Source organism: Haliotis asinina, chromosome 1, assembly GCF_037392515.1.
Source record: "Haliotis asinina isolate JCU_RB_2024 chromosome 1, JCU_Hal_asi_v2, whole genome shotgun sequence".
Classification (NCBI taxonomy): Eukaryota; Metazoa; Mollusca; class Gastropoda; order Lepetellida; family Haliotidae; genus Haliotis; species Haliotis asinina.
The window spans coordinates 65385292-65399345 of NC_090280.1; the positions used below are offsets into that span (position 1 = coordinate 65385292).

At 40.4% G+C, this 14054-nt stretch overlaps 2 protein-coding genes across 2 annotated transcripts; one reads left to right on the top strand and one right to left on the bottom strand.

Moving 5' to 3' along the window:
* Window positions 1–1662: 1662 nt before the first annotated feature.
* LOC137274574 (uncharacterized) lies at window positions 1663–6088 on the top strand. The gene is made up of 5 exons (XM_067807842.1): window positions 1663–1724; window positions 2025–2167; window positions 4004–4153; window positions 5656–5690; window positions 5978–6088. Exons 1-5 carry the CDS (start codon window positions 1663–1665, stop codon window positions 6086–6088), a joined length of 501 nt encoding a protein of 166 aa, XP_067663943.1.
* Window positions 6089–8615: 2527 nt separating this feature from the next.
* On the bottom strand, window positions 8616–12972 carry LOC137274585 (uncharacterized). Its single transcript, XM_067807855.1, has 5 exons — window positions 12863–12972; window positions 10952–11097; window positions 10112–10279; window positions 9566–9651; window positions 8616–8681 (listed from the first exon to the last, which is right to left on the bottom strand). Exons 1-5 carry the CDS (start codon window positions 12970–12972, stop codon window positions 8616–8618), a joined length of 576 nt encoding a protein of 191 aa, XP_067663956.1.
* Between the last annotated feature and the right edge of the window lie 1082 nt (window positions 12973–14054).

Sequence of the window (14054 nt, forward strand, 5' to 3'; positions counted from 1 at the left end):
ATGTTGCTGGAATATTGAGAAAAAAGGGTGTAAGACCATACTTACTCACTCACTCTCCCAGGTCTGTAAGCAAACGGAAGAGGGCTCAGTATATGTCTTTATTTATATTTCCGGGCATGTTAAAGCCGTGGATGTCGAGGCAGCCTGTCGGTAATCGTATCGTTAGTAGCAGAAGGAGGTAGTTACCTGCTGTGGCTTGTTCGGTATATTGGTTTCTTTAAAGCCGAACTCAGCAATGTTCCAACTCCTGCCAAATGAGACAAATGCCAAATGACACAGCAATGTTCCAACTCTGCTGGCAGTCTGTAAATAACTGAGTCGCGACCTGGCAATTACGTGATCAACACAGCATGAGTATCGATCTACGTAATACAATGGCGTCTATTTTACATCTTTGTATACAACATTAGAAAGTGAAATCTTCACTTTGGGGAAGGCATTGGGTACTGCAGACATGTTCTGCTGATAACGTCCGATACGATAACCGGTAATAGAAGAGTGTAGTCTACATTTTACAAACCTACTGACTTACATTAGTTGTATTACATTAACTGCCAAGTATTAAGATTCCACAACGCTTACTTCCCCCTGCACATGAACAGTCGTATTTCTTATAACATTAATGTCTTGTCAGTTATCTTTTCTTTAGAATTTTCTTGGTGTTGGAAGTTGAGGATATTACAGAAAGTACCCATTAGCTTTACCCCTCCTTTGTCCGAAGCACAAATAAGCAGCATCACGTCCGTGAACAAACGGACACGATTCTAAACAACAGTTTGCAGGGTGTGATTACCCCTCATCTGCACCCTCACCACCCAAAATATGAAACCTGTTTTGACCAAGGGCGGGTCTATGCCACAGACTAAAAAGACATGAACATCTAGCCAAAGAGAGAACGACAGTCGTCATCTGATTTCAGACAGGTCTGTACTCTTTCTAGTTTTACTGGACTGTTTTAATTTATCTCACTTCACTTGTTTGTTGTTTTTTTGGGGGTGTTAGTTTTTTGCTTTGTGTGTGTGTCTGTCTGTGTGTGTGACGCTTTGTTTGTTTGTTTGTTTGTCTGTTTGGAGACTCATATAGTAACTATTGGTGTACTCAATGTTTTCTTTATCTTGAAATACAATTTGTCTTCACCGTAAGTCTCCGTGGCCCATAGTATACTTCCTGACGACGCTCATACCGTTTGCATAATGCGTTGTACTACACTGAAATGCTAGTTTAAATTCTTGTTACTGTGATATGCTAATTAGTTTACTGTCCTTCGCCGACAGGTTATTAATGTGTTTATTTATCATGAATGTATGATGTATAACTATGAATGCATAACGATGTATAACTATTGTTAGTCACATTATAATTCCGCTGTGACCATAAACCTTAACTCACTCACTCACCATAATTATTCATATATGATACAGGTTGATACAGTTTGTTTATGTTTATATTATCTACAGAGGTAAAGAGCTACTTGCATTTAAAGTATTCTTTTGCACAGAAGGAAATTGATTAGCTCGAAGTAACGTGTACACAACGCTTTGAGTGGGCTCATGTTATTTCGAGGCTAAGCGCATTGGCTAAAGCACTAGTCCAAATCGATACATGAAAAAACTGAAATCAGTTGAAAGTCATCACCTCATTTCCTTATGGTTTGTTTTCAGGATGCTCGCTGTACAACTCACCGTGTTCGTTCTCCTCTTCTGTGGCGTCTGTGGTTCCTCCAGGTAAAACTCGTAATATCCTACTTTGACAAATGCGCCAATTGCCTCGGATAATACTTTTCGTGATGTTGTTTGACAAGATAATAAAACAGACTTTTCTTTGACTAGAAATTTAGTAGTATGTGACTTAGCCGATTGTCTCTAACCATACAAACTGCTCTCAATAGCAATCATTTACTTATCAGACCAGTGGCCTCACCGGACAAAAATGTGAGGCAGGTATGAACAAAACAAGTATGGTGAACAACTTACAGTGAATATCGGCGTTAAACCAAACTCACACATTCCTTGCTGCTTTTTAAGGCATTTGTTTGACTTCCACTGCAACCCTCCTCAGATGATGGTGGGCAAGTTCTGCGCCATTGTGCTGGACAACAACTACAACGCTGACAACAATATAACCATCAGAGACATCCACTACGATTCCCTGTTTTACGACTATGATGGTAAGCTTTGTCTATGGACAGGTGATTTGATATTTGGGTCTGTGCAGAGATAATTTGGTACTTCAGTCTACAGATTACATCTGATACGTTGACCTATGGACAGATCACTTGGTAGCTTGATTTGTGGACAATTCATTTGATACTTTGATCCATGGTCATTTGATTTGGTCTGTGGACAATTCATGTAAAACGTTGCTCTGTGGACAGGTCATTGGATAACTTGGTCTATGGACAGGGCATTTGATATCTTGGTCTGTAGAAATGTCATTTGGTACTCTGGTCTATGCACAGGTCATTTGATATCTTGGTCTGGGAACAGGTCATTTGGTACTCTTCTCCATAGACAGGACATTTAGTACTTTGGTCTGTGGTCCGGTCATTTGGTACGTCCGTCATTAGATAGGTCATTTGGTACTTTGGTCTAAGGACAAATCATGTTGTACTTTGGTCTGTGAACAAATCATTTGGTACTTTCGTTTGTGGACAGGTCCTTTGGTACTTTGATCTATGAACAGGTTATTCGCCATCTTGGTGTGGGGGACACGTCATTTGATACTTCGGCCCATTGACAGGTAATTTGTTGTTTCCGTTTATTAACACGTCATTTGGTACTTTGGTCCATGGACAGGTTATTCGATATCTTGGTACTTTGTTCTATGGACAGGTCATTTCATATATTTGTCTGTGGACAGGTCATTTTGGTGCTTTGGCAAATGGACAGGGCATTTGTTACTTTAGTCTGTGGACAGGTCATTTGGTACTTTCGCCTAAGGACAAAGTATTTGGTATTTTGATCTATGAACGGGTCATTCGATATCTTGCTGTGGGGACAGGTCATTTGGTACTTTGTTCTGTGGACAGGTTATTTGCTCGCTTGGTCTGCAGATGGGTCACTTGTTACCTTAGTCTGTGGAGAGGTCATGTGGTTACTTTGGTCTATGGACAGGTCATTTGATATCTTGGTCTATGGGCAGATCACTTGATACTTTGGTTTGTGGACAGGTCATTTCATGTCTTTATCTGTGGAACGGTCATTTATTACCATAGTCTTTGGAAAGGGCATTTGGTACTTTGGTTTATGGGAAGGCTCTTTGGTACTTTGGTTTATGGAAAGGTCATTTGGTACTTCTGCCTATGGAAAGGTCATTTAGCACTTTGGTTTGTGGACATATCATTTAATACTTTGTTTTATGGGCATGTCATTTCATATCTAGGTCTGGGGACAGGTCATTTGATACTTTGGTTTGTGGACAGGTCATGTGGTACTTTGGTCAATGGCAGGTCATTTGATATCTTATGTGTGGGCAGATCATTTGGTACATTGCTTCATGGACAGGTTATTTGATATTTTGGTCTGTGGACAGGTCATTTGTACCTTGGTCTGTTGACAAGTCACTAGATATCCTTGTCTGTGGACATATGGACAAATCATTTGATATCTTGGTCTATGGACAGGACATTTGATATATTTTTTGTGGACAGGTCGTTTTATACTTTGGTCTTTGGACAGGTCATATGGTACTTTGAACTATGAAATATGAAACATTCATACTGACAGCCTGATATAAGGCGGGTGACGATATTAGTAACATTTTCCCACATAGCCATGGAATTGTGCTACGCTTTGTATGAATTTGAAAGGGTCTTTCTTTGTAAACATTGTCAGTATGGACATGTTTCCATCTCAGAGGCTTGTGACATAAACGTTTCAAATAAATAATTGTCAGGCTATTCATGCTCTTTAACAGTATTTGTAAGTTTGTATTTTGTTTAAAACACTGGTTCTGCATTCAGTTCAAATGATGAAAACCCAAGGTTCATCAATTTATCCTGCAGATGACCTTTGCGCCATACAGAAATGGGAGTTTGTGAAAAAATGGACTTGTAGGTTAGGCTTCTCCGAGAAGTTCGCCCAATTCATGTTCAGTCGCTCCTACAGGAACAAGGATGGCGCTGTGACCGGAGGAGACTTCAGTGCACCATTTAGTAAGCTACATTTAGTAATCTAGTGATTAAAGCGCATTATTTTACAGCTGAAGGTAACATTGTAATCGAAAACTCATCATGATAATTCAAGAATGAATATCTCCCGAAAGGCCTTCTCTGTAATATTTCTTATGGTCTCACTTCACAAGTGTTGGCATGCATGCTGATATAATCATATAGACATACATTAGTCCAGCAATAAGTATCCACGAGTGACGTCTAATGAGGATATCATTGCTTCACTTTTTGATCGTCACTGGTCCTGATAATCCCTGTTTAACATCCTTCACATGCAGTAGTATACACAATGATGGAACGGGCTCATGTCTCGTCCTATGCTTTAATTGACCTAATTAAGTTTTGGGGAGGGACCTAATCCCGTTCCATCATTGTGTATACTTCTAGCAATGATGAAAAAATAGAGCCTGGGTGGCTGAGAACAGGATTGCTATGCATGAAAAAAAATTAGCAGAGTGCCTTCTGTCGTCAATCCCAACAAGGAAGAAGAGAGAAAATGAAATTTCTCCCTTGTGTTCTCCCTATAACCTTACTATTGTTTCAGGAAATCTTTTTAGCGGCATGAAGCAAACTGTATTTATCCCAGCAGCTTAGCTAACTGAGCCACCAGGTTTCCTGTGTGCTGTGCATATGATTTTCCTGGTTTATCCCTTATCAGCCGAGAGAGAGCAAAGTTCAGATGTCGATGTTTAGCGATTTAAGATGTTAAGATGTAATCAGGAGTATGCAAAATTGAATAAGGACGAAACAAAACGAAAAAGGACGACAAATATTTTCAATATTTAGATTAACAGTGTCTCGATGACCTGGAAGAAACACTGAACGATAGTATAACTCATAATGATGAGTGTATTCAGAAAATATTATCCCCAGTGGGAAGAATGGTTCGTATATGGATGAATTGTGCAGGTTGCTGTAGAGTGTTGTTTAAAAAAACACGGGCTTGAGGGGCTAAATCATAGTATGTAGTAACAGGGGGATTTGCAAGTATTGTGATGAGGAAATAGGGCGACAAAAAATGCAGGTTTTATGGAGTTGTATGACGATGATGGTACTGCCGCAGATGTGGCTCTCTTAGAGGCTTATTGATGGGAAGGACGCCTCCCAGCACCCAGTAAAATATGTGAGGGCTGAGACAGGGACATCGTTTGGTGTGCTGCCTAGTTCGCCAGACTGGACCCAAAGTTCCGAGCACCAGCAGTCCCGCTGGTGTGATGGTAGAGTGCAGGATATGTAATCCTGATAGTAGAGTGCAGGATATGTAATCCTGATGGTAGAGTGCAGGATATGTAATCCTGATGGTAGAGGGCAGGATATGTAATCCAGTGACAAAAGTTCGAGCTCCATTTTTTCGTCATTGCTAGTAGTATACACAGTGAAGGAACGGCATGAGCCATAAATTAAGTTCTGGGAGGGACATGAGCCCATTCCATCATTATGTATGCTACTCATGCCTGTGTTACATGGTGCATTTCTCTTTTCAGGTTCCCCCTCTGACTTCTTGTTGTTCAATTTCAATGTAAGTAAATCATCACGTCAATCAAGTTATATCGATTTTTCCAATATAAACATAACACACCAAGATAGTATATATAATGAACTGAAAAAATCTACAACAAATTTTGGGCTCCAGATACTGGATACTGGTCACCCCATGAATAGTCAACAAACCACGCCATCATGTGTTAAATGTCGAGCGCCAGTGTGACGTTTTTATCTTATTTTCCCCTGCAGTCAGATCACATACACACGCACGCACACATACACACGCGTATTTTCATTTAGTCAATTTCTTCCTGTCTACAGCTTTACAAGAACCTCTACTGCAGTGACCCGAAGAACAGGGAGAACCCCGTTGACCGCGTCCAGTGTGCCGAGGTGGATGAGCTGGAGGAGGAGGACATCAAGTGTCCATAAGGAAGAGCCACATCCGCCTGCCATGTACAAACGCCAATAAAGCTGTTCGAAGTACTCCAGGGTTACACAGTCATTGATGATCATTATTTGCAGAACCAACAGAGGCTGATTGTAGCGATTGAGCATAATAGGTATCCCTCATACAATCGTACTTGACAACGTAGAAATATTTCATAAATTACGGATTCACTATCCTCCCCTCAGATCACACCATAACTTATCCATCAACCGAGTGTCTATCTCGAGTACTGTTGGACACCCCACAAAGCAATGTCCCTGTTTTAAGGTGGTGTTCTGTCGACCGGAAGTCTGGACCATATAATCCAGTGACATCATCTACGCAATTATAATACGATGACATGTATCAGTGTCACCACCTCAACCCCCGATCAGCATCCGTTGCTGAAACGTAAAACTCCCTGGAATCTTCCCTGTAAACGATCGTGTTTCGGGGTATATTTTTCTTCAATGTAATTTCAAAACTATGAGACATATCCAACAAAAAGTGACTTGGTTAGATTATACGGCGCTTGAAGCAACAACAGCAGCATGGCTGAAACGCCCTACTTAATACTAACATCTGATGGTTCCCAGAACCTCCAAGAAGCGTTACAACAGAAAGTAAATAGAATAAAGTGTCGTGCAGTTTTGTCAGTCCATGAGTAGCTTAGTGGGTGAATTCACAATAAAGCAGCTTTGGAGCGAAATTCTGAAAATGACCTAAAGAAAGTCCTTGGACAAAACATCATGCACAGTTTGATCTTTATGATATCAGGTTATTCACCTTACCTTGGTAATATTTCTTCTCAAAATACGTTTACAACCAAAACATTATACACTTGTATGCCTGTGAAAGAGTAATAGATGCAACGATTTGGTTAAAATGATTATTTTTCTGTTTTATGTTAGTCCTCATGTGAAGTATGGATTCCAGTTCCTTAGATTTGAAAGGGCTGTTCTATCTTGACGCCTGCAGACTGATTACCTCAGGGTGGAAGTAGCACACACCCGTTAACTTTTCCCTCGTGGGGTAGGTAGTGAAGATATAGGTCAGTTACGATGTTGATGTGTTCATGTCCAGGATGCAATGTGTACATGATATGGGCCTTGGTTGTTTTGGGCTCAGATCGTGTAAATTCGGGCGTGATCTAACCTGCCGACCAGTTTTCCACTTATGAAAACACCATATTTTGCTTCTTGCAAGGAACTAACGATATCAGTGGTATTTGATGAAGTTACCCTTCACCTTTACACGTAAGGGATAATGACATCCTAACTGGGGTTTATGGACACATTGCCACTAGACAGCAAGACAAATTAAAGTGTTAACTAAGAAGAAAAGAAAAAGTGTCGATCACATGGCTTGAGATACGTATATCAGGAAAATATATTATTGCAGACTGCCCTTGTGTCAGTTACTCAAGTCTTCGACTTTCCGTCGTGACAGCGACGCTAGTTTTTGGCCTTTTGTCCGGTCAACCATGGTAGTCTTTGGCCTTGTGTCCAGTCAGCAACACTAGTCTTTGGCCTTGGGTCGGGGCAGGGACTGCAATGTCGCTTTTTGTTGGGGCAGTTATGCTCGCGTCTGGCAGCGATACCAGTCTATGGCCTTGGTATATAGCTATCTAATCTTCCCTGTGTACATGGGTGGGTATTCACGTAACACTGAAATAAAGATATCATTGTCCAGGAACGCATCAAAGAGAAAGCTATAACAGGACATCCTCCTGTGAGTATCTGCTCTTGTAAGTTTTTCATAATGTCAAAGGGGTGCACAGGTTTCTATAAGACTTCTTTAGGCGAGTCAAGATAGGTTAAATCTTAAAAAGAAATCTTTATAGACAGCCACGCCGACAAAGCGTACATAAAATATTTAGTATTCAACTGTTCTATAATTACTAAGAAAGGGAAGCAGTTCACTGGTTGTAGTTGTGAAACTGTTCTATGTTCTATGGTGCACTGTGTGTGAGTAATACTCCAGTCATGTCATGGATACAGAACATGGGTTTCACACAGTTTTACTTTGTAGGCAATCAGATTCTCTGAGTGGGACAAACCAACACTTTAACCCTTGCCTGTGTTACTCCACTGTCCTTCATTTGTGGAAGGATAATGACACGTTATTATGGACAACAACTTAATATTCCTTCAGCTTCAGCATTCCCCCAGTGAAGGAGTAAGAATTAAGGTCTGAAACGTCGTATAAAAAATAAAATAAGCAAATGTTCGTAAACTTTTAAATGCCTTTCAAAATCATCAAATTTGAGGAAGGCTAAATCATGTCTGATGTGTTTACCACACTTGTGAAAGTCACGATAAACCAACACGACCCAAATCGGACTCGTCACAAGAATTGCATCGAACAGTGAATTTGCTGTGGCTTTCGCGACTTGAAACCGTCATGGATTATCTATCCAGGCAACATGACTTGGCTAAACAAAAGACTAGACGAGCATGTATCATATTTCAGAAAACGTTACTTTTATTGACCTTGTGGTGACGAGATCGACCCGGGATGTGTTTAGGATTACCACCATCCGGACCACCAGAAGGACGGTTTCCGGAACGTGTAGACGAGTTCTGCGTACTTCAGCTGAGGAAACAAAGAGTGAGTGACTGAGTTTAGTTTTACGCCATTTTAGCAATATTCCAGCAATATCACGGCAAAGAACACCAGAAATGGGTTTCACACACTGTACCCATGTGGGGAATCGAACACGGGTCTTCAGCGTGACGAGCGAATGCCTTAACCACTAGGCTACCACACCGTCCCCGCGGAAACAGAGAGACTGCTTTCATTGTTACAAAATCCCACAAATTGTACAGTTCATTTGTTACAAAATCCCACAAATTGTACAGTTCATTTGTTACAAAATCCCACAAATTGTACAGTTCATTTGTGAGTGAGTGAGTTTACGTTTACACCACACTCAGCAATATTCCAGCTACATAGCGGCGGTCGGTACATAATCAGGTCTGGACCAGACAATCCAGTGATTATTAGCACGAACATCGATCTGCGCAGTTGGGAACCGATGGCATATGTCAACCAAGGCAGCGAGACTGACCAGACAATCCAGTGATTATTAGCACAAACATCGATCTGCGCAGTTGGGAACCGATGGCATGTGTCAACCACGTCGACGAGCCAGCTTAGTTAGTTGCCTTTTACGACAAGTGGCAAGCATGGGTTGCTGAAGGCCTATTCTACCCGGATCTTCAATGGTCTGTTCATTTGTAAGATCAATTTTTTTCCTATCATGACTTCATAAGGCTGTTGGTCTTTGGATTGTCTGGTCCAGTTTCGATTATTTACAGACCGCCGTCATATAGCTAAAAAAAAATAAACCCCCTCAGTCACTGCAGTAGAACTGTTTAATCCTAGCAGTGTATTACCAATCAGTGAATGTGTTATGGTTAAGCAGATCGGTGCACAGTTAAACTTCCCATCTGGATTATATATTTGTAAGGCATCACCTCATGAGCGTAGACTTTGTGTTCTACATCTGCCAGTCTGGCCATGGAGGCCTTAAACACATCACACACAGGAACTCTGCCATCACCTGAAAACAATATCTCGTAATTATTCCCTGCCTGCTGACGTCGCAAACTTCAAAACATCGGATTTTGTTTACTTGGTGTCTTGTTAAACCTGGGGACACAAGTATGTTCTGGACATACGCTCACCAGTCAGTGTTCTGAATTATGTAATTTATGCAGTGTTATTGTGGATTCTAAATCTCATTGTACATTCAGTTTCAACTTGTTTAGAACAAATACATGATCTTGCTGTTTCCTTTCCAATATTTACATAATTTTCAGTGAACTAATAAGGCTTGTTATAAACATAAATATTTAGGGTTTGAAAACGACAAGCATCATAGCAAATCACTGAGCGAGAGATTCCAAGCACCACATAGAACAATGGCAAGCACAACACCTCGCTAAGTTTGTTAAAGAATATGACGAAATGCATTGAGTGGATATCTACAAGTTATTCTATTACTTTTATTGACTACCCACCATCATTATCAAGCGAGTTAAAGGTCGCCTCGTCTTGGTCGGCGGTGCTGATCAGGAGGTCATTGTTGACGTCTTCTAAGTCGAAGAGGCGTCCTGCAACTCCCTTGCTGATGCCATACCGCTTCATCTCAAACATCACGAAGGTGCAACGATCGATTCCAGCGTTCACTGCACATGATAAACGAATATGAGCGCACACATCAATATAAGGCATAACACACGACCACAGCGTTAATCATACGAGACAATGTTAACAATATGGATCTCCAACGACCGACTCATTTGCTCGAAACAGGGACTCAGAAATGAATGTACAACAAATGACTCAACCATTCTTTTGTGAATATAATTGTATTGCGCTCAAAATTTTCAGTAATTCATATTACAAAATGGATTCTGTATTCAGAGCACAGGATTCGCTAACATTCATTGGGTTGGCAGCATATGTATAACGATTTTGCAGCATTTTAGTTGAATGAGTGAATTTGGGGTATATTTCTGATGTCACCACCTTTGGATATTACTGCGTAAGTAACGGATCCCCTAAGTGAATGGTAAATGCAAACCCATGATTAGCGGATCCTTGAAAACCAAAGGGGCACGAGTCTATGCATCGGAAAATGGCAACCGATGGCAGTTGGCAACCTCAAGACCTCACCGTATTCCGCGATTGGATGTATTTCCTCCAATGCTTCTCGTGTACCACCAGACACTATAATGTGTTTCCACTATGTCCTCAGTGCGATGTCAAGCCAACGTAGTAAGTGATGGTTATGGTACACAGTTGTATTCTATTTGGGAAGAAAAAAAAATTAATAAAAAGTGAATACAATTACTTACGATTCAGGGAACTGTCGAGGGTTGAGGCAACTTCTAGGTTATACATTTCGGCGAAAGTGAGGTTGCCGTCCTTGTTGGTGTCGAAAGCCTTGAGGTCATCCAGAACTTGACGCGTGTTGACATCAGTCACAGAGTGGCTGGAGAACCTGCGTGAATACAGAAACAGGGAATCAGAAGTCACATTAAATAACTTTGTTAACTTACAGCTTTGGTAAGCTTTATGAGTGATATGTTTACGTCTGTTGGGGTTGCGGCATTTGATTCCTTGTCATGAACAATTGTCAGCAACACCGAGGGAGTCTAGGATAAAGAGCTACCTGAAGACATATCTCTTCAAAAATATTGAAAATATAGCATTACAGCTGCAGTGTAGTTTGATTTGTGTTGCGCTCTGAACAGGCACGAAGGACACGGAGTTTTTTTAGCATAACAAATCTACTGTGTTATTATTATATTACTTCACCTGACAAATAACCACTCACAGAAAAGACCATGCACACAAATTATACAATGTACGTTGTTATAAAGACAAACCTATTTGCTCCTATAAGACGCCATTTTTCTCACCGTTTTTTTTTTTTTTTTTTTTTTTTTTTTTTGGGTTTTTTTTGTTGTTGTTGTTGGTTTCTCTCTTTTAATCTTTTAATTTTATTTATTTATGTATTTATTTATTTATTTATGTCATGTTACGTGTATCCTTATCCTATTTCTCCGTAACGTACTGATAGTATTGCGATCTTTACAATTCACTGCAATGCCTATATCCACTATATCCACTGTATCCAGGCAAGGGACATAACTGACTAAACATTTACACAACCGGACTAAACCGGTATTATAAACCTGTACTTTGGTCCAAGCCAAAGTTTAACCAAAACCCGGTTAAACAACAAAGTACTTGCAAAAGTATTTTAGAGCATGTGTACTATCAATGGGTGTTCACATGTATTGTCTAAATATTTTTTAATCTGACTCGTGATTTTCCGATGAAGATATTGCCTATATATCATATTTGACGCAGCAAATGACATCATAGTGGAACATATCTTGTCATGTGGATGGACATAGCAGGGGCATTACTAATGACAGCCAATGGATGAGATAAAATCGAGTAAGGATGACCCCGCCAGTTTCGCAAATGTGAAACAAAGACGATGTACTATAGCATAAACATATGTTTAGAAATGTCTATCACATAGTGTTTGTGACAAGTCATCTTACCCTACTCCTCGTACTGGAGACAAGGATATTGCTGCGAGTGCCGTAAAACTAAACTCACTCACAACTGGGGGCAGCCGTCACAAATGCCGACAAAGGCAAAGCACTTGTTCACCAGTACGAAATACGATAACATTTAGAAGTTGGTGTGGTAATACAAGACAAAGCTTATGGATAACAGCTTCTTGATTTATTTTGGTGGATGACCTTCCACCTGTCAAAGGGGCAAGGCGTAGCCCTTAAACATTGTGAAAAATAAATGAAGAAGCAGTTCTCCATAAGATTTACCTTGTGTAACATTATTCGCTTTAAATCGTACTATAGTCATACATGCAACGTCTCAAATCAAATAGATTGAAACTCCTCCACGAAGGTAAACATAATCGGATCACAACCAGCATATCCTGTACAACAAAGGATTCAAAACGTTGCCAACGGATGTTTCATCTCTTGACCAACGGCCACGATAAAACCGTCAGTTAAACATCGCCAATTATTCATGTCAGTCTCAACATACACTCCTATCTGCGTGTGATTGAGACACACGTGCATAATTTGTGACCTTATTATCCTTTAATTCGACTTTGCCAACACAATACTTTCCAGAGTGTTGAACAGATGGAAGAATAAAGAATGTGCACCTACTTTTAAAAACGGTTGAGATTTTAAAGCTTGAAACAGTGTTATACTCACCAGCCAGTTCTTCTGTTCCGGAATGAACCGCATTCTGTCTCCCTGTTCTTGCTTCCCCAGGCCGATACAGAGCCCACAAACAGGGCCAGACATAACAATGTTCTGTACATCGTCTGTGTACAGAGAAGTGCATAAATAATCGAGAAAATGTGTATTGATAGACTGTGGACTTTTGTAGTTAAATCTGGTGGTAACTATGTTGGTGATACCAGTGCATGGGTTCAACGAATGATTAGCACACGCTTCCCTCGCACAGAGAACAGCGTGAGGTATTTACTACAAAACAATTTTATATTAATACTGTAACTGTAGGGGTGCCGGCGACTGATGATGATTTTATAAGGTTCACCAGCTTGTTCCCGTGAGGTTGGGTTGGGTCATTGATTTTGTACATGACATGCACACATACACTTCACGTTAACTCTATCACACATTCATGGCTATGTGTATCGATACATTACGTCATTTTATTGTTACCAACAAGCAATTTCTTATGATGACACTGTTGGTGACACTGCTATATGTATGAATGATAATGATCAATAAACATACGTACTTTAGCAGTGTTCTCATGTTATCCATTTATCAAACAGCGTCAACCACACAACATTAAACATCAGTAACACTGGACTGTCTGTATAATTCAAACCGGTTGGGGTTTGCATGTCAAATCTAACTTCAAATTGACTCTCGTGGATAAAACAGCTTACCATTTTCTTCAACCGTGCAACTGCAGAGCTTCACAGGGTATTCTTGATGTTCCTTGCAATAAACCTGTTCACTTAAACGCTGATCAGGGAGTTCAGCTTGTCGATCAGAGTGAGGCCCTACACCGGACGCAGTTTCCTACGTACTTGCAATATGGGATATTTGGATTATCTGCAAGCTCATTCAGGAGATATCCCAAAGAGTTATACTCAATATTGACATTTGTCCCAGTGAGTGCGTGAGTCAGTGATTAAACGAGGGCTTATTGCCGATATTCCCGTCACTAGCAAATGCATTTCATTTCTTAAAGATGTTTCTTCGCAGCATTATCATTTTCAGTTTTTAGATACAATTGAAGGCATTTAACTGAATGTTTCGATGCCGGAACATTACCGTGATTGTGAAGACATGCTAGGCAAAGAATGACATCCATAAGTGACAGTACATCCTATTCTTAGGATGAGAAGTGAAGAACAGTTTCTTA

Excerpts from the sequence above, each read along its gene's own strand:
- LOC137274574 (XM_067807842.1), top strand. The coding sequence starts at position 1,663 with ATGCTCGCTGTACAACTCACCGTGTTCGTTCTCCTCTTCTGTGGCGTC. Across the intron at positions 2,168-4,003 it reads CCTGTTTTACGACTATGATG|ATGACCTTTGCGCCATACAG; the intron begins GTAAGCTTTGTC and ends TTTATCCTGCAG. Across the intron at positions 4,154-5,655 it reads AGACTTCAGTGCACCATTTA|GTTCCCCCTCTGACTTCTTG; the intron begins GTAAGCTACATT and ends TTCTCTTTTCAG.
- LOC137274585 (XM_067807855.1), bottom strand. The coding sequence starts at position 12,972 with ATGTACAGAACATTGTTATGTCTGGCCCTGTTTGTGGGCTCTGTATCG. Across the intron at positions 11,098-12,862 it reads CGGAACAGAAGAACTGGCTG|GTTCTCCAGCCACTCTGTGA; the intron begins GTGAGTATAACA and ends GTATTCACGCAG. Across the intron at positions 8,682-9,565 it reads ACAAAGTCTACGCTCATGAG|CTGAAGTACGCAGAACTCGT; the intron begins GTGATGCCTTAC and ends TTGTTTCCTCAG.